The 21,742-nt window shown below is 39.5% G+C and overlaps 1 protein-coding gene across 2 annotated transcripts in view; it reads right to left on the reverse strand.

Moving 5' to 3' along the window:
- Positions 1–9,951: 9,951 nt before the first annotated feature.
- Positions 9,952–21,742, reverse strand: part of acp7 (acid phosphatase 7, tartrate resistant (putative)) — a 125,823-nt gene continuing 114,032 nt past the window's right edge. For both annotated transcript variants that reach the window (XR_007933681.1, XM_028822214.2), the window contains 3 exons: positions 21,530–21,601; positions 15,221–15,358; positions 9,952–14,455 (listed from right to left, as the gene is read on the reverse strand). Coding sequence is in view for 1 of the 2 variants with exons in the window: in XM_028822214.2 (XP_028678047.1) it covers positions 14,390–14,455; positions 15,221–15,358; positions 21,530–21,601 (276 nt within the window). In the remaining variant the exon portion in view is untranslated. The remainder of the gene's footprint in view (positions 14,456–15,220; positions 15,359–21,529; positions 21,602–21,742) is intronic.

Consider the following 21,742-nt stretch of genomic DNA (forward strand, 5'->3'; position numbering starts at 1 on the left):
TTTCATTTAAGGAGATTTGCATGCATTTCGTCACACCATGTAGAAATGACAATGTATTTTTCTACATGGTCCCCCCACTTCAGGACATCATAATGTTTGGGAAACTGGTGATTGTGATTCCTCAGGTGGGTTTCATTGCTTCATAAGATCCCTTGGCTTACTTCTACATTTTGGAGTTTGTAGTTCATGTTCAACATGAGATAAACCAATAAAAGTCAAAGAAGCCATGATAAGGCTAAAAAAACAGAATTAAACCATTTGAGACATCAATAAAAGCTTAGGATGACCAAAATCAACTGTCAGGAATATCATGGGACTAGTAGGCCAAGGAAGACCTCCATTGCTGATGACAGGTAAATCCTCACTGTGGTAAAGCAAAAGCCCTAAACAACAGATTAGAAAAAGTCTTCAGGAGGTTGATGTGTGTGTCAGAGACGGCTATCAGCAGAAGACTTCATGAACAGAATTACAGAGGCCACATAGCAAGGTGCAAACCACTAATTACCCACAAAAAGAGGATGGCCAGATTATAGTTTGCGGAAAAAAAAACTTCAGAGAACCTGCAGAATTCTGGAAAAAGATCTTGCAGACAGATGAAAAAAAGATGAACCTGCTTCAAAGTGATGGCAAAAGCAAAGTGTGAAGACGAAAAGATCCAAAGCAGACCACCTCATCTGTTAAACATGATACTGTAAGGATGTTATGGCTTGCGCATGTATGGCTGCCATAGGTCCTGGCACACTTCATTGATGAAGGAACTGCTGACGGCAGTGGCACAATGAATTCTGAGGTGTGTAGAAACATCTGATCTGCTCCAGTTCCAGTAAATGCCTCAAAACCCACTACTGATGCTCTGTGTAAGAAAGGACAGAGCCGACTAGACTTCCTTAGAAGGCTGACATCCTTCAACATCTGCAATAAGATGCTGCAGATGTTCTACCAGATGGCTGTGGCGAGCGCCCTCTTCTATGTGGTGGTGTGCTGGGGAGGCAGCATAAAAAAGAGAGATGCCTCACGCCTGGACAAACTGGTGAGGAACGCAGTGTTTCCGTAAGAGGCATTAGCTCTCTGGAAATGTGTTCTTTTCAATTGCGGTGTTTTAATAACCTGAATTTAAATAAAAAAAGTATTATCCCACCCAGCATGCAAAATGACGGTTACAAGCTTACACAACAAGTTAGGATAATTCTAGCTCTTTATTGACGGTTTCACGCGGCATTACAAACGGGAAGCTTATGACAGACATATCAAGCCGTGGGACTCTTGATCTGTGCAGTCCATCATTTTTCGTTGCCACGCTGAAAGGATTTTAGCTGGACAGAAGACATAATCTTCTGCTCGGCCTCGGACGGAAGACATACTCTTCCACCCGGAAGCTTCAAAGTGTTGGCCGTAGGTGTCCATCCTTATATTCAGTTGTTCCATGTTCAGGGTGCGTTTCTCTGGTTCCAAACAAGGACAGGAAGGATTCCAGCCCCACCTTCAAAAAATACAGGAGTAGCACAATGCCTATATACAGTTCTCATTCTCCCAACAAGGAAAGAAAATAGTGTACTGACAGAAGACAAAAATATACTGGTCTGTCTTTAGGCTGACTATTCAATTTTCCAGTTGTCTGTGGCTATCTAGTCCTGTGCTTGGCTCGGCAATTCTAAATGAAGATGCTGTGCCCTGTGTACCATATTTGGTCTGCCTGTATGAATGAGTCCATAACAGTGGGCACAGAGAATAGTGACATTAAACTTAATAAAAACACATAGTATAACAGGCAGGCTCTATTGCAGGCATGCAGCTAGACAGTTTGACATCTGTGGCAGAGCGATGGGCACTGAGCAGGCTCCTGTCAATCATGGAGAGTCCACTGTATCCACTAAACAGTATCATCTCCAGACAGAGGAGCAGCTTCAGCGACAGACTGCTGTCACCATCCTGCTCCACTGACAGACTGAGGAGATTGTTCCTTTCCCACACTATGCGACTGTTCAATTCCACCCAGGGGGGTAAATGTTAACATTATTCAAAGATATTTTTTGTCTGTATACCTGCATTGTTATCACTCTTTAATTTAATATTATCTTTATCAGTATGCTGCTGCTGGAGTATGTGAATTTCCCCTTGGGATTAATAAAGTATCTATCTATCTATCTATCTATCTATCTATCTATCTATCTATCTATCTATCTATCTATCTATCTATCTATCTATCTATCTATCTATCTATCTATCTATCTATCTATCTATCTATCTATCTATCTATCTATCTATCATCCTACAACAAGTTAATGATCCAAACATACTGCTGAGGCAACACAGGAGCTTTTCAAAGATATAAAATGGAAAATTCTTGAATGGATGAACCAGTCACCTGATTTAAATCCAATTCAATCTTCTTCTTCTTCTCTCGGCTGCTCCCATTTGGGGTTGCCAAAGCGAATCATCTTCTTCCATATGTTTCTGTACTCTGCATTTTGTTCTTTTACAACCTTCTCTTTGGCCTTCCTCTTTTTCTCTTGCCTGGCAGCTCTATCCTTAGCATCCTTCTCCCAATATACCCAGCATCTCTCCTCTGCACATGTCCAAACCAATGCAATCTCACCTCTCTGACTTTGTCTCCCAACCGTTCAACTTGAGCTGACCCTCTAATGTACTCATTTCTAATCCTATCCATCCTCGTCACACCCAATGCAAATCTTAGCATCTTTAACTCTGCCACCTCCAGCTCTGTCTCCTGCTTTCTGGTCAGTGCCACTGTCTCCAACCCATATAACATAGCTGGTCTCACCACCGTCCTGTAGACCATCCGTTTTACTCTTGCTGATATCCGTCGGTCACAAATTACTCCTGACACTCTTCTCCACCCATTCCACCCTGCCTGCACTCTCTTTTTCACCTCACTTCCACAATCCCCATTATTCTGTACTGTTGATCCCAAGTATTTAAACTCATCCAACTTCGCCAACTGTACTCCATGCATCTTCACAATTCCACTGATTTCCCTCTCATTTACACACATGCATTCTGTCTTGTTCCTACTGACCTTCATTCCTGTCCTCTCTAGAGCATATCTCCACCTTTCCAGGGTCTCCTTAACCTGCTCCCTACTATCGGTACAGATCACAATGTCATCAGCAAACATCATAGTCCACTGGGACTCCTGTCTAATCTCTAATCTCGTCTGTCAACCTGTCCATCACCATTGCAAATAAGAAAGGGCTCAGAACCGATCCTTGATGTAATTCCACCTCCACTTTGAATGCATCTGTCACTCCTACCGCAGACCTCACCACAGTCGCACTTCCCTTGTACATATCCTGTACAACTTTTACATACTTCTCTGCTACTCCCAACTTCCTCATACAATATCACAACTCCTCTTGAGGCACCCTGTCATATGCTTTCTCCAGGTCCACAAAGACACAATGCAAGTCCTTCTGGCCTTCTCTATACTTCTCCATTAACACCCTCAGAGCAAACATCACATCTGTGGTGCTCTTTCTTGGCATGAAACCATACTGCTGATCACTAATCATCACCTCACGTCTTAACCTAACTTCCATTACTCTTTCCCCTAACTTCATGCTGTGGCTCATCAATTTTAGTTAATTTTAGTTCATTTGTAGTTACTACAGTCCTGCACATCCCCCTTATTCTTAAATATCAGCACCAGTACACTTCTTCTCCACTCCTCAGGCATCCTCTCACTTTCCAAGATTCCATTAAACAATCTGGTTAAAAACTCCACTGCCATCTCTCCTGAACACCTCCATGCTTCCATAGGTATGTCATCTGGATCAACGGCCTTTCCATTCTTCATCCTCTTCATAGCTGTCCTTACTTCCTCCTTGCTAATCTGTTGCACTTCCTGATTCACTATCTCCACATCATCAAACCTCTTCTCTCTCTCATTCTCTTCATTCATAACCTAGCCTTAATCCCCTTCCATTTAGTCTCTTGCATGCACAATATATCAACCTTTCTTCTCTCCATCATATCGGCTAACCCTCTCCCCTTACCAGTCATACTGCCAACATTCAAAGTTCCTACCCTCATTTCCACTTTCTTTACCTTCCTCCTCTCCTCCTGCCTCCAGACACGTCTCCCCCCTCTTCTTCTCCTTCTTCTTCTTCTTCGGCCAACAGTAGCCCAATTTCCACCAGCACCCTGTTGACTAACGGTACTGGTGGCGGTCGTTGTTAACCCGGGGCTCGACCGATACAGTATGGAAATTTGTATTGTTTTCCGCATATTGATTTGGCAAAATTTTACACCGGATGCCCTTCCTGACGTAACCCTCCCCATTTATCCGGGCTTGGGACCGGCACAAAGAAACACACTGATTTGTGCATCCCCTGTGGCTGGGTTATTTAAATCTAATTCAGTAGGCCTTCCATATGCTAAAAAGAAAACTTTAAGGGGAAAAGCCCCCGAAATAAGCTTAGACTTTGGCTTAGACTTGAATCATCATTGCATGCAAGGGATCTGCGACCATGTCCTAAATATGATGGTTATAATAGACCTGTCTTTGCTGTGCCCTAAGCAGTGATTTCCTAGTTGGAAACAATTATTTCTAGTATAAGAATAATTAAACATGTACTACGAAGATATTTCAATGTTCCTTAAAAGTTTTGAAGAATCAGTATTCTAAGCTTACAGTTGGCTTGACATCTATTACAGAGCTGATCGTGTGGCGATTGGGTACTTGGAGACAGAAAAGGAAGGACAGGAATTGGGGGTTAGTACGTTTGAAAGAGACAATACTGCTGCAATAAATTATTTCATTGAAGGTCGCGCATGGCGTAGCAAGTATCTTGCGGGAGGCAGGGACAATCTCTGGATGGGGCGCCAGCTCGTCAATATCACTGCGCCACCGTGTTCCCATGTTTAATAACATGCTTTAACTCCTATCATCATGAAAATGATATCAAGTATACATCTCAATATTTTAATTATTGAGACAGCTGTAATATCACAAATGTAATGGATTCTGTGTCCTGTCAGACGAAGAGAAAGCCCGTTTCAGAAGCACATAGTGATTCACACAGATAGAGCACATAGAAGAACACATAGAATATGGCATTTTGCTTCTTTAGTTACGGTGGTATTTGAGAAACTAGTAAATTAAACAATTTTAAGATGAAGTTTATGATGTTCTACTTTAATGACAAAATAAACTACGTGATTAAAGTGGAAATTTTGAGATTAAAGTTGAAATTTCAAGCTTTTTTCCCCACTGTGTGCCTATTTTTTTTTCTTTTCTCTGTACCCTAATAAGTTTTCATATGACACTCAGAAGGTGGGCTAACACTCACCTTTTCACGGTGAGTTTGATATCTAACAACTTCTTTTTTATTTTGGGCACTGTGCGACTTTGTGAACTTGAGCTTTCGAGTTTCTCCAACACTCTATGTTACTTGATCAACTTCCTTTTGTTGTTTATACCACTGTTTAAACCAACAAATAGTATGTTTTCCTTGCCTCCACTTGGTATTCGCTGAAATTCTTCTATTTTCCCCTGTACTTTTGCCATTGTCTTTTCACAGAACACTGATCTTAAGGGCTATTTATATTGATTTCTGGGAGGATCTGGGAGAGGCGGAAGGCACATGCACAAGCGTTACATTTCACACACACCGGGATTTATGTAGCAAAAGAACGTGGAAGTTGGCGTACACACAGGTTTATGCATCTGGATTTTTTGTGCATATGCACATTTCTGTTTTTGTCTGTACGCCATGTTTTAGTGTGAATTCTACACACGGCGTTATGCATGAGGCCCCTGTTCTTTAAGTAGTTAATTGCTCTAAACCAGGCATGTCAAACTCACTACCATTGGTGGGCCACTTCGACTGCCATACGTGCGTCAGCGGGCCATACTGTAACAAATACTATTATACTATTATACAAAGTTACTGTAGCATTCTTTCCAATACTGAAAACTTTAAAAAATGTAACACATAAAGTTTAAAGTTAAAGAAAAGCAATTTATTTCCATGCGGTCTCCATACAACAGTGTAGAATTAGAGTCTTAACCTCTTAGCTAGGTCCTTATTATATTACTAGGCTCACCCTCCTTTTAAGGCGACCGACTTTTATCCTCAATTTGTGTGCGCTCCATGTGTACATCAGGCATGTAAGTGTAGGGAATGAGAACATCAAAGTGCCCAGTCATAACATCTCCCGAAAACCTAAGTTTTTTTTATCCCCTCGAGTGCCTGTCCAAACTTGGAGTGTAGGACTCCATAATAATATACTTGAAACTCATTGGGGAACAACTCTCCCGCTGCCATTAGCTCAGAAATGGTACCATAAGTTTGAGACTTTGACATTTCAGTGAGATACTGAAGCTCATTTGTTGGCCTATAAGAGATTCCTGACGGCATCATTCTAAATGGCTGAAACCTTGACCAATTACTTAAAACATGTCGCACAATGTCAGCCTGAATCTGTACCGCTAAAGACGGAGTTTCATGCACTAAATAAGCTATAGATGAGAATAAGCAAGCACCATCTCCCCTGATATTTACTACGCGGTGAGGCATTTGCACTCCATCAACATTAATTATTTCCAGAGACATAATTTTGTCTATTTTTCCAGTGCATCGCGCACAAAAGCAAAGGAACGATGGGAGCACCAGAACTCTGCTCACATCGCGTCGCTTCGTACCGCAAGCCGCAAGTAGTAAGTCTGTGATAAGCGGAATACCGCTACGCTTTGCACTCACGGGACGGAAGGACAATCCCGACCGCTTTTATATAGTGTCTTGATGATTGATATTCATTATATTATATTCATTGCTTATATAGGAGCCTTACAGTGTGAGATTTATTTCTTTTGTCCCGACACTTGGCATCTCTTGTTAGTAACCAGTTCGTCAATATCAGGCTTGAAATCTTGTGCAGCTGCAACTTTTATGAGGGATGAAAGGTGCTCGAAACGGTAAGTCTTGAGCGATGTGGGGTTTTGGTAGCTTTCATTAACAAAAACAATTGCTCACAATGGTAAGTGCTTCCGAACATTGACAGTACTCTAGATGCCAACTTACGGATCTGCACATACGAGGGTGGCAGGTAAGCATACAAGCCTGGCACACCAACTTCGTTGTATTTTGCCTTCAGAATAGAATCTGACTGCACTTCGATCAATTCCATTTGGATATTCTCAGGCGCATTCTCAACGTTGTAAGAGAACAGCGCAATGCCCTGTTTGTGTGAACTGAAATCACGAAAACGCTCACTGAATTCATTGCTCAGTAATTCAAGTTGGAAAACAAATCCTCCAAAAATGAAATTTTACTTTACTAAGTTTACTTCAAAGTTTATATTGTAAAATAAGCCGATATGCAAAAAGCCACCTGACCTACAATAATTATACAAACTCAAAATCACAAAAATATGTTAATAAACAACTCACCAACTTCTCGCGTCCACTTCAGATCTTCAGCTGTAGTCTGCACTAACTGTTCGTTATAATACTATCACAAAATTACATGAAACTAAAGCAAAAAACGTGAAAATATGCGAGCTATTACTACTCGTGATGGTCAGTTCTGCCCAGTGGTCAGTCTCAGCAGCCCAGCCAGTAGTGCAGCCTGCCAGGGGCGGCTCTAGGCTCGTGGCGGCCCTGGGCAGAGAAAGACTCGGTGGCCCCTTTGTCTGGCAATGTCAATATGGTATCTTATGAAAGCGTTGCGGACACTGCATATCCACCTCGTGCTCATGACACGCTTCTATATACGCGTGTCCGTAACTTGAAAACCAAGTGGCAGCCCATGATATTCTCATTACGGCAAAACATTATAATACTATATATAGCTTACTGCTCCGATTCTAGCGACATTTGTAAATACAGCGTACTAATTAACAAGAAACAGAATGTTTTTCGGCCACATTACCGTCAGCTGTGTTGTTATTTTCTCTTTCTGTTTTATATTCAACATATATTGGCGTGGCGGCCCCTGAGATTTGGCGGCACTGTGCAGGTGCACAGTTAGCACATGCCTAAGGCCACCCCTGTTGCAGCCTATGTTGCAGATGACGTTTCCGGTACCGTAATGCCATGGGAAAATGCGCTTTTGTCAGAAGGCAGAAGTACTGTCTTTTTCCGAAAATAAGACACTGTCTTACTTTCTTTTTTGGTCCAAAATACGCACTAGGGCTTATTTTCGGGGGAGGACAAAAATAAAAGTATATTTATATATTTTTATTTAATATTTATTTATTTTACACAGAATACAGAAATTAAAATTTATTCAATTACAGTCATGTCATCTTCTTCTGGAACATCGTCATAAATCAAATTCTGAATTCTGTTCTGATTTTCCTCCAAATCCATTTCCTGTTGAATCATTGGCCCGAATCTCTCATGTCTTGCAATACAGCTATCGTTAAATGAATACTTCTTGTCTAAGTAGCCTGTTCGTAGTGCATTGGAAACACAACTATCAGTTATTTTGTCCCATGAATTTTGTACCCAATTCACAACTTCCTGTAAGCCTCGTTTTACAAAATTACCTCGATGATTTCTCACCATTCTGTTTTCAATATATTCATTGATTTCCATCCGCAAATGATCCTTGAATGGCTTGTTTATTGCAATGTCAAGTGTCTGTACTCATTTTAACTGCGGTTAAAAATTATTCACTTTATAAAAAATAAAATGACGTATGAGGAAATAATCAGACTTACAAGACTGAAATGAACAAACGTTGTATCTGCACTGTCGCTCAATGTAGACTGCTGCCTTAACGAACAATTATTTATAGTGTGCGCCAACGACGCGTTCCATCGCATTCCGCATATGCATGCCCCCCTCCACCCCCTCCCCACCTCATTCGACCATACTCTGCGATACGCGCAACGCAGTACAACACAGCAGAGCAGAGCGGACACAATATTTATGTATTCATGCTGCCTTATGTTGTATTTTTAAGATAAATTCCAAGAATTAATTTGAAACGAACTGTAGAGGTAAACAATGAATTTCTCGGAATATTTTATTTCAAACATTTCTCTGAAATACGAGTATTAGGGAAGCTAAACATACTTAATACATCAACAGCATTTTTTAACGAATTCTTTTTTTCACATTATTTTAACTAGGGCTTATTTTCGGGGGAGGGCTTATATTACAAAAAGTTCCGAAAATCTCGATAGGGCTTATTTTCGGGGGATGTCTTATTTTCGGAAAAAGACGGTAAGAAAAGTCAATAAGTAACACCAAAAATGCAGAATGATTCAATCACAAACGATAGTAATCATTTTGTACAAGTTCAGTGCTAACTAGGATCTGTCATGCGGGCCGCACGGATTTCTGTTGTGGGCCGCGAGTTTGACATGCCTACTCTAAACAGTGACTTCCTGTTAGGAAATTCCTATTTCTACTATTAGAAACTGGTTTTGCATTATCAAGAGATCATGGAGTTACAGTATATTCACTTGTGCCAAAGCTTCAGTTTCAAGCTTGAAATACACTAAACAGTCCAATACAGTACAAGAATTAATCACAATTTTTAGTCATACTGTGATATGGATTTTTGGCCATACTGTCCACTCATACCACCCCTAACCAGTATGTACATCATACAGCAGAAATGGAAAATATAAATTGTGTGATGAATAGAGCTACTGGCAATGAAACAACCACATTATCCAGTTCATTAAGGATAACTTCCTGACAGGAAGTATGAATGTGGTGCTGCAAGGTGACCATCCATTTCCCTGTAGTTATCTTTAAGAGTCTTGGTGATGTGACTACCTCAGAAGATTCCGTGAAAATAATTAAGGTCAAAAGTGGCTTTTATAGTAATCCAAATAACAGTGACAAAGATTCATTTGAACACCTTCACTGGCATTGGGTCAGTTGGCAACCCCACTTTTACTTGGTCGGGGCCCCAACTTTGAGATCCTCAACCTAGCTGGAATGTAAATAAAAAACATTGATCAGAAAATGGATGTCTTTATAAAACATTTCATTATTAATCAACAGTTGGCACATATATCCAATCAAATGCAAATATATACAAAGTATAAATTACAACCAATTCATACATTTCTGTGTTGAGAGCCATGTGATATATTGGCCACAAGGAAATCCTATCCCATGGTAGAACAATTGTTTTAATTTTAATTTTACCATTAGCTTGATTCTCTATTCTGTTCCATCCTTCAGTTGATTGTTTTTCTCAGACATGCCAGTAAAGTGCTGCTAATTCATTTTTGTTTTGGTGAGATGGTCCTATTCGCCATTGCTAACTCTTAATTGTTCTCATCTGCCCTCGATTGTGTTCCTTCTATGTCTCCCCAGACTCCTTTTGTCTTCTTGTAGCTGATGACCTCTGCTTTTTATGTCAGCTTCTTCGCTTCCTCCAGTTTTCTCTTTATAACTGTGGAGTCACATATGGAAACACACTTCTGGCCACCACCACAATTTAGCATTCATGCAATTCAGGAGTCTCAAGTGTTGGCATATTTTGAATATTTTGACCCAAAACTGTCTCCAGAATTTGACTGTGTTGAGTTCACATTACAATTCCACTGTAACAAGGTGCCAATGTAGTCATCATCTGCTTTTTTTCTGTTTATACATCTGTAGCAGTGGTCATGGTAAGAATTAATTTAATTGTGTGTCTGTACCTGTTTAAACGTGCAAGAGCCTAATTGTCTGATCATACATTGATGTATTGGAGCAAATCTTATGATGCCTGCAGCGGGAATAATGACAGGAAAGGACCAATAAGAAACACGAATTGATAGTAAGGGGACGAGTCTAGGAAGGAATGAAGGTGTTAAAAACAGTGGTAATAAGAAAGTAAAACCGGAATTTTGTGGAAAAGATGAGATCCGGCAACAAACAGATATCGAAGAGGAAGATACAGACTACCTTATTCCAGCTAAAATGAAATTACTTGGAATAAGAACCATAAGCCTGTCTAAACCCTACTGGTAGGGCAAACTGTTTTTCCATACTTTCATTATTTGTAGAAGTAACATCCATCTGCATAGTCTTCACTATTCTCCATACAGTCCCACATTAAGTAATTTTGGGCATCTGTAGACTTATTGGAGTTTTTTTTTCTTTTTCATTTTTTATAATCATATCATTCTGGAATTGGTATAAATGTAAAGTATATTAATATACTTTTCTGCAGATCCACCTTTTTTGCACTTTTTCAGCAGAGAGCCCCATGCTCTCAAAATTCCAGCGTGGTAGGTTCAAACTCCAGCCCATGCACTGTTTATGTGGAGTTAACTCGTTCTTTCACTGTCTTTTAGCACCCCATAGTCATACAGGCAAGGTAAAGAAGCACACAGAGCAGCTCAGCACAAGCGAGTGTCGGAGTCTGCGTGAGTGTGTCCAGCAGTAGGGGGCCACAACACCCAGGGTTTGCTCCTGATTGTATCCCATGCTGCAAGGATGGCCTCTGTTATCACTGCTGAGGTTTTGTGCATTTTTTCTTGGCTTTGTCATTTTTTTTAGCAATTTTTAACTTCATTTTGAAACTGTGAATCCAGATATATTTCCTTTATTTTAAGGAGATTAATATTTGAGCCTTGTTTTAATTCTTTTTAATTTGGCCTTGAATGTTTATCACAGCAGCTTTTTGTTTTTAATGGGCACCATCATTTTAAAGAGCCGTTGCTATGATGTGACTGTGGGTTGCTAGAGGGCATGTCCCGGGGGTTGAGCCCTGTGATGTCACAGACATAATGGTAGTGAGCCTTTCGTCATGTTTGTGGGTGCTATCTGGATGTACTCATGAGTGTACTTGTTTGGAATTTCTGGTTCGCTAACTCTGGCTTGGCTCTTTTGGACTTTGGTTTTGAGACTTCTTTTTAGTTTGGATGAATGCTATTTAGTCTTTCTAGTAACAGAGTCATACATTGTTTTTGCACAGAATTGAAAATTGGAAACCAGTTTTGTTTAATTATTTTTGCTCATGTAGTAAATTTTATTGTTGTCGTTTTTATTGTATTCTAGAAATTATGAAGATCGTAGTTGCCCCATTTGGTGGCATAATGTTTTGCTATTATTGAGATATATTTAATTATTTATTACTTAACATTCTTCCGCAGCGACATTGTGTTATAGGTGTAGTCATTTTGGGGTGCCACATGTTGCTCAAGGGTGGTTACCAAAGGTAACCATCAAGGCAACCATATTTAAATCAGTATGTTTATATTGGTGACATAGCAATAAAGAATCACTTGTTGTAAAACAGAGAAACATTCTCTGTGACCTCAGTTAGTGATGGATATGAAATTTACCTTGAGGGAGGTTATTTCAAATTGTATATTCTCCTCTTTTAGGTTTCCATTAGTTGTTGTTTCTGATGGCAAAATAAATCCCAAATTTGAGTTATTGCAACAACTGCAGAGTCACACAGACTGGCAAGAAAACATCTTCACATCCGCAGCCTTCACATGTGAGTGCAGGTGGAGTTCAACATCAGTTTTAACTCTCCACTGGGTATTCCAATGAAAAATGTTCTGTGTTAGGAATAAACATACATTTATCCGCAGACCTTTCACAATCAACAACTAACAATAGCACATCAGTTGATGCCATTTTTACATCTCTTGAATTGGATTCTGCTTATTATGAAAGCTGCTGAGCCACCACAAGCCTTTAAAAGGCTCCGTTTTTACTACAGTACATGACAATGCAATAACGTGTGTTTTATGTGCCCTACTAATATATCTTATTACATTTCATTATCACTGTTTTTTTTAATATGACTCGTTTTTAAAGAATTATTTAATAAAGAAAAATGTCACTTTCTTTGATCAAGTAATTAGATAGATAAGGCACTATATGATAGATACTGTAGATAAATAGATAGACAGACATGAAAGGCACTATATAATAGATAGATAGATAGATAGATAGATAGATAGATAGATAGATAGATAGATAGATAGATAGATAGATAGATAGATAGATAGATAGATAGATAGATAGATAGATAGATAGATAGATAGATAGAAAAAGTGCTGTACAGCAAATAGATACGAACAAACTAATGAACTAACTAACTAGCTAATTAACCAACTATTTCACCCAGGGGAAAATTTAGCAAAAAATTAAAATGTTTTAACTTTGAAACAGTTAACTAAGCCCTGTGTTCATGATTGTTTCATTTTTTTAATTTTTTATTTAATTTTCTAGAATCAAAGTCATTTTGTATTGTGGGATTGCCTAATTCATTTTCAGCATTTTCAAACAGTGGACAATTATTTGTATCTTTCTTTTTGACAACATCCTGATTTTTGCAGGCACTGCCATTTGTGGCACAGTTCCCACTACACTGCTATAGCATTAGCTTGCTAATGTGTGACATTATTATCAAAATGGCATAAAAGGTCACTGCATATGTTTCTATGACTTCCAATATTAGGATAACAACAGAGAACCCTTTTGTGTGCTTTTGCTTTTCTTATTTATTGTGATTAACACGTTGACTGTTAAACGCGAGTTAACTCGTAGGAGGTGATCTACTGTGTGGACAGAGACCACCACCACCGCCACCTCCTACTCAGTTTCTCATAAGCTGTCCTCTGGGATTTAGTACAAACTACAAGCATATTTGTGAGCAATGGATGTACACTGAGTATAGCATGGCACCACAGAAACAGAAAATTTCACTTTGTTAGCTTTTTGTTATTAGCCTTATTTTGGATAACATTTTTCATAGAAACAATTTATATATGGAGAACTGCAACCATCTGAATATCTCTGGAAACTGCAACATTAGATTGCAACAAATTGTGGAGGATCTAAATTGTTAGACCCAGCCAAGTCCATACACAGATGATGTTCACAATGAATTTTCAGTTTCATTCACCAACTATTTGGTAACTCAAATAGATTGTTTTTAGAGTTTAGGGTTTTAGTGAATACAAAAATGCATTTAATTGGTAAATTAAGCTAATGCCCTGATTTTAGATTGGCACCAGGAACAGATTCACTTATCTTCATTGTGACAGTCAACATGTTAAACACTATTTTGACGTGGGCTTTAACTGCAATTTAGGGTTTTGTTTTTGATTTGGCAAAGAGATTGGTTAGAACTCTCACTTCCAAAGCTTTGACACACATTTATTTTCTGGTCCCTTTACCTTCCATCTGCTCTACAGAGCAACCTGAATATTGCGCAATGCATGCTAACTTGTCATTTCTTGGTTCCATTGTCTTCCTGCTGTCCTGTTTTAACTCATATTTAAGTGTTGATGGAGATAAATACCTCTGAACATGAACAGTAGAATCAGAGAGGAATCAACCTGATTTAAAGAAAAAAAAAGTTTCCATTCTTAATTTTTCTTAGGAAGAAATCATAAGTAATGACATTAAGAACTGTAGAGGTCAAGAGCCGCCAACCAGCTTCTGCATTGGTCAAAGCCAGGCTGCCACGCCATGCTGTTCTTTTACAATCCAGACACTGTCGATCACCCTGCCGCTCTGGAAAACACAATGCCACGGTGAGTACTGGAATGAACTAAGAAAATGGAAAACAAAGGTCTTTTAAGTGAAATTAAACAAAAAACTGAATACTTGAGTATTGCACTCCATGTCCAAGCAAGGCGGTTTCCTCTAGGGTTGTTCTGCTAAAGGTTAAATCTGCATTCTTATGCTGATTGCTTTCTTCCTTTTAGTATTTTTTATAACACATGTGCCTACAATCCCTTGACAGCTGCCAGCCGTCTATTTTTCATTTAAATTACCTGAATTTGTGTTAGAATAAGAAGCAGTCCTCCTGGCATTGCACACCATTTCAGTTTAGCTGACCATTCTGGAAGCCAAGCCACTTGCAGTTTGCCTGTTTTTTTATGAAGTCCATCAGTTGCACATAAAGGGCAAGGGCACATGTGGAGGTGATGCCAGTCCAATTCCAATAGGAAAGGCAACTTGTTTAAAGTTGGGGATATACTGGTGGTCCAGGACACTTTGAGGCAAAGCAAATTATTACGAAGTACACCACTTCCCACTGGCAGCACAGAATGCTAATTGAAGCTTCCAGTTGCTGTTTACTCAAAACATGGCTATTCAGCCTTTGGGTCTGCCACTATTTTAAAGGCTGTCTGTTTCTTCTTTTACTGTAGACAACCCCAAACCCCACTCAAATGACCCATCATGGACACACTTTTGAATATTAACCTCCTCCTGATAGGACAGTGTGAACCAGCTTTAGTCAGTCCAGACTCCACACTTCACGTTATCACCTACCTGGTCGTCTGAGACTTGCTCAATGTAGAGGTGTGTGCTGTTTAGCACCTGCATTCGTGTGTACCCATAATCAGTACTGCGGAATGCACTCCATTCTCGCGGCTTTGGGACAAACCCGTCATGTTCCTCTCTGCAACCCTATGGATGAGAACAGAGGTGTTATGATCTATGTGGTTTTCTAATTTAATTTTTCTTTTTTTCATTCTGATAAGGGACAACATCCTATGGAATTATGTGAGTTTAAGAATGCTTTGCCAGAGAATAGTCATAAAGAACAAACAAGATATCAGAAGCCTGAAAGGCAGAAGAATACCAAGTGACTGAACTGAAAAAGGGCAAACCATGAGATGTAAACCGAAAAGCAAAAGGCGAGTCAAGAAACCAAAACAACTGATTGCTACCTAACTACATTAGTCACTAACTAATAAGCAAACACTTGTTTTTATCCACTGAGGGTTAAGGTGTGTTGCCAGCATGGCCATATTTAACACGGAGGCAATTAGCTTGACCCCCGGGTTTACCCATAGTCACCTGAAAGATTCCACCAATCAGAAAACGCGAAGCACTAATGCGTTGCTGTAGCCATAAAACAAAGATGGACCATGTGATGTGCCGGTCGCGGTTTTGTGCATTTCATGGTCAAGTGACATATAACCGTAGAAAAAGATTAAATAAATAAAGAAATGTAAAAACATGAATCATGACAAGAGGCACACAGCTTTTGAGGATTTGATGCATTTCACCCAAGAGTACATAGTAGAGGTGACCTTTTTGACTTCTAACTGCCAAATACAAATGTTTATTGATCTTCTCTGGATTTTCATTATTAATATTTAAATTTAAATATTTATTTCTCTGTATTTCACATCATTGCATGTATTGTCCTGCCCATTTGGAAAATAATTAGTAAGCAATAAGAGACATGATTACTTCTGATTCAATCATTTTGCCCAGGGTTCACTTTGCTTGATCGCAGTTCCGTCCATTTGTGACTCTGAATTGGGCCCATTGTGGTTTAGCGTGGGTGAATAGCCCACAGAATCCTGTCTGGCCTAACAGCCAGTGCTGACAGGATGGGCTACAAACACCCCCAAATCGTGAATTGGATTAAGAGCATTTCATAATGTGTGTGTGTGTGTGTTTGTATCCTGCTCTGTAGCTCAATGGCTTCCTGTTACTTTATAGCACTGCATGAGCAAAGCACCATGTTGTCATAATCAGTTTTGGGCATAATCGTTTCACTTTTGGTCATTTGTTTTGCTATTACAGTTGTATTTTTGTATGGTTAATAATAATTAATGTTATTTTTGTGACACCATCGTGGCACACATCCAAAAACTCCAAGCATTTTGTATGGAGTATAAAGCCAGGAACACCCATTTTTCTCTGTTATTTTTTTAGATGGTAGCCATACTGTTTGTTAGTAACGGCGCTGGTTGCTATTTACATATTCATCACTGCTACCCTGCCATCACTTAGGATTTAAGGCAATTACCAGTGTCCAAACCTTTGGAATACATTTTTAAAATCTTTGCTTGTGATTCTTAGGATCCTGTTTAATATTTTTGTTGTTTCTTTTTGTCTGTTTATACCTTTTGGACTGTTTGTATTGTTATATTTGTTGTTGGGTCATTTTTATTTTTTAATTATCTGTACTATTATTATTATTTTGTTTAATGGGCAATGCGGTATTATAGGTTTATCAAGTCATTATTGTCATACTTACAGAGTACAGTGAAATTCATACTTGCCTGAGCTGATCAACATAAGCATCACTTCAGCACTCTCCAGTGCCATGAGTACTGAGTATGACTACCTTAGCTAAAAAAGTAGAAGGTGTCTGCATCTCTAAACCAATTATCAGTCATTAAAGTCATCTGAAGAATCTGCCCTTAAAATAATGTTTTTATTCTGCTCTTAAGGGATCGTACCAAGCATCTTTCGTGAGAATGCAACAAACAAAGCAGGAGACGAAATGTTAAAAGGGCTGGAAAATACAGTTGTCAGAAGAAAGTGAGATCAAAACCAAAAAAGCCCTAGAGCTAAAACTGTCTTTGGAGAGAAAAAAATGAAGCCAAAGTCAAAACCTGAAATTGTATCTATGATACCTTCATTAAAGCTACACTGGAATTCTTTTTAAGAGTGTTTGTAATTTACCAAAGGATACCGAACTAAACATTTGCTGCAATATTTATACTAGAAGGAAACCTGACATTACCGGCAGAGGTACTTCTAAAACACTGTTGAACAAAATGGCATTGGTACAACAAGAAACAGGAGGTTAAAATAAATTAAACTGATGAACCCCCTTCTACTTTAGCTGAATCATCTAAGGGTGACGTCAGAGCTAAGTCAGCAGTAGTACAAGCTGACGTGCCATTTTTCAAATGAGCAGCTTTAGTGTCGGCTATGGGAGAGCCTATAAAAAAGGCCACCCTGCCACAGTCACACCATCTAAAAGTAGTGCAGCTAAGCAAGCCATCCTCCTAAGGATTGTGAGCTTCCCAAAAGAGCGATGAAATGAGCAAAAATCCATTAGGTTAGTGGTCACAGACCCCTGTCTGCATTATCTTCAACTATAATTAATCCCATTAGAAAACAGCTGATAATTACGTTTACACAACAATTACACTTTTCAGATTTACTAAACCAGAACATTGTAATGCACTGCTCTGCTTGTCGATGTTTATGTTTTAACCCTGTTAGACTAATTAAACTTGCGACACAATGTAATCAGTTGCTTAAGACACATTTCCATACTTAACAACTAATCTTTACTAAGTAATTACTACTGATTACTAGTGTTAAATGACCAGATTCGTCAAAGCGGTTTTTGCTATGAATTTGCTGGTTTCATCAGTCACCTTATTCTCCACATTTTTGCCTTAAAATTCGCCATGCAGCTGGCTTGCACAAGATTGTTTTTCTCCAGTGGCTAATGGTGCTTTGCAAGCCCCACATGACATCACAGAGCTCTAGCAGCCATTTTAGTTGGGGATGTCACTACCCAATCTGGACTGCCTGCTCGATTTGCATGACGCTTGTGAAGAACTTGTCATACATGTGACTGTAAGCATATTCCACCTCGCACTTTATGGCATTACCAGATCTGCTTTGCACATGCATGAATAATTTTCAGCATATACACACATGCATGATGTCACTACCCAATCAGCACTCCAGCCAGGTTTGCGTTAAAAAAATAAAGAATCGATTGAGGTGTGCATTAGCTGACCATAAGGAAAATATTATTAAAATACTTTGTTCTGCATAGTTTTATTGTAATGTTGTGTCATTACTGCTCCTCACTATTTAGCGCAGATCGAGTAGCGACAGGGACAGACCCCAAGTATATAACACTAACGGGCACATCACAGACTCAGACTCAGGGAGGCATGGTGATGCAGTGGTTGGCACTGCTGCCTCACAGCTTGGGTTACATTTTCCTGCTGCAATAATAGTTGGCAGATGCTTCCCTAGCCCTCAGGGACACCATTGCACCAATATAGTCTACTCAGTGCTAGTTCACTTTCTCCTGCCCTTAGACCTTATTGTGTTTCACAGAGGTTTCCAGAATTCCTGAATATTTTTAGCTTTTTGCCAAACTCAAGGTGAAGCAAATTCAAAGGAGTTGGGTCATCACTACTGAATATTGTGCATTGTAATAATATAAAGAAATACAAAGAAAATTGACATCACTGCTGGTTCATCACATCAATGCTGTGTAATAACTTAGAGAAAATATTGCCTGTGCCAAAAATGATTTAATGTGAAAAGTTTGACGTCTTCATGTTTAAGTTGCTGATTAAATACTACCATCTGCTGTGTTTCAGACGGGGGTTCAAATTCATGTTTTAGGTCTGTTTTATTCATTCTTTATTCTTTTGTTTATGTTGATTATTTGCATTACTCTTTGTTTTTGATTGTGCCCCTCAGCTCCTGGTGGTTCATTTCAAATGCACTAGGGAGTTTTGGTGAGTTCTGTGATTTATTGATGTGCCTTGTGCTTTTTGTGATTTGTTCAGTGGCAGCTCGTTTATAGGCACTGTGGAACTGCAGCACCCCCTATTTCCACTTGATATTATCGATAACATTTAATATAATGTTTCCTTTTTTCTTTAATTCTTTCTTTATACTTGTACAATATATAATCCTTAAGCTTAATGTCAGTAGCCATCCCCCAGTTTATGAAAAAGATACAAAAATCTTTGTTAGGAACTGTGCGCTTCACAATTCCAGCGGCGTGGTGTTTGGCTGTTGTGCGCATGCGCACATAGGAAGCTGCACGCGAGGCAGCAAGGCAGAGAGAGCACTGTCGCTCCCGCAGTGCCGACCCTGGTGTGCTGGTGGAAGGTAGTGTTTTTTTTTTTCACTCCGCGTGTGTTGTGCTTAAAAACCGTGTACCATATTCTTGAATGTGATAAAGTGTAGAATTAGATTATTATCCTGCTTCCAGCTATTCTATTTGATTCATTTTTTTTCGGATTCTGAATAAATTTTCTTTTTATACATGTTTGTTTCCTTTTACACAATTTTAAAACAAAGGCTAAAAATTTTCTGGAGCAGCACCCCCACTAATTTTAGCTATGAGCCGCCACTGGATTTGTTGGATTATTTTTTTGGCCTTCAGCTCTGTTTTTTGACTTCACCTTGGGATTTTGCTTTGGGGCCTTGCATTGGATTGCCTTATGGCTATAGACAACCCCTTTATGCCTTTTGTGTACATCAAGAGCATCACATGTAGCATTATGGAAGTAAAACACACAAACAGGATCTTAACACAAGTCACCAATACAAATGCTTTTTATTGTGGGAAACGCTTCCTCAACAAGCTTTTGCTACCACAACCACAGTTATATGCACAGTAGCACACAGCAATACTCTTTCTTCTCTTTCAGCCTCTCTCTCTGCCTCCTCCACTCCTCCCAGAAATCTTTGTCTCCTTCCTCCCAACTTGGGCTCCTTTTAAGTAATCCCCGGAAGTACTTCTGCTGTCCCAAAGGTTTAGCCCAGGAGCACTTCCAGGAAAGGCAGGAGCCCCACAAAGTAGGCCTTGCTAGTCCCAGCAGTACACCCTGGCAGTACCCATGGAACCCAGTAGGGCTGAGCAAAATAACTCCAATCCCCATAATGCTCTGTGGGAATCTCTCGGGGAGACTATGCCCTGTGCATGCTCTCTCCCCCAGTCCTTCCATTCTAAGGGTCTCCCAGTAAGGTTTCTGGCTGTCCCTAACACTTTTTTATTTTTATAAAGTTTCTGTTTGCCCATTTATTTTTGGAAGCGGTTTTTAGATTTGGGACACCCACTGGTAAAACAGTCTGTGATAATCTCATTGCATTGTTATCAACTGATTTGCAAGTACTGACGTCACTGATAATCAGTTGTGTTAGAAATGTCATGCTCTGCTGACTGTTCTGACACATTGTAAAGTATTGGGAACAGTACAGTTGTTTAGTGACTTGATGGCAGATCATGAAAGGTTTCCTGGCCACCACTTTAACCTTTTTCTAATAAAAAACTCCTAGCCAAGGAGCTTGGAAACATGACTGAACTGAAGAAAAGGCATCAATATGTTTGTATGCCAGAGTTGTATCTGCCCGGCCGTTGGCACATTTCATTCCTGGATACATGCTTGTGCTGTCTTACTTTCTCACTAGTGCATGTTGCTAAGCTCTTGCCATGCAGGGCATATTCTCCTTAATTAAAAGATAAGTGTCTGTTTGTGTGTCCATCCAGTTGTTATGTCTCTGCCATTCCAACAGATCACACATCACAATCATTAACACTGCTTTTATGAATCCCATACCAAAAAAGCATATAACAGAGACACATTGCAAACATTAACTTGAGGTCTGCATTGATTATTTAGATTTCAACCTGTCTTAGAAGGATAGCACAGCTGGCTAACAAATAAAATGCTAAGTAGATACCAATAGTCAACAACTGCAGAAAATTCCTCCTGAAAACAAACTTGTCTGAAACTGTTTCAAGCATTTAGCGTTTGAAATGCATATCAGTTGTCCTCTAATGCCATTTGTTTCTTTTGTCATCTGCTCCATTTCTGCCCCTTTTTAAAATTGTTTGCATTACCTTTGAAATCTGAGTCGGACTGTTAGACGAGAGAAGGCTCCGGGCGCAGAAGTGTGAAAGCACCAAAAATCCCATATTTGCATTTTTTTTGACACGTCCTTACAGAGGTTATCTCAAAGTGCATCAGCCGTGACCTCAGGGAGTACTATGGCATGTCAGCTTAGACCCAGGTGCCTCTGCTCCTGGCATTTAGTCAAACATTCGGTATGGCTCCTTACCGCAGATCCTGTTATGATGTGCACTGGTGCTTTTGGATTGACATATGGCTGCTCCTTGCTGCCATTGAAAACCTAGAAAGAAGCAAACAGGAGGCTATAAATCAGACTTGTTCAGTTAAGAAACAGCCAGAAAATTCAAATGCAAGAACAGCACAAAAGTGGAGAAGCTAGTGTTTCCTCCACTCTATTTAGTTAAACACAGCTTTGGTCACA

The sequence above is a fragment of the Erpetoichthys calabaricus genome, chromosome 16 (genome assembly GCF_900747795.2).
Source record: "Erpetoichthys calabaricus chromosome 16, fErpCal1.3, whole genome shotgun sequence".
NCBI classification, from domain to species: Eukaryota; Metazoa; Chordata; class Cladistia; order Polypteriformes; family Polypteridae; genus Erpetoichthys; species Erpetoichthys calabaricus.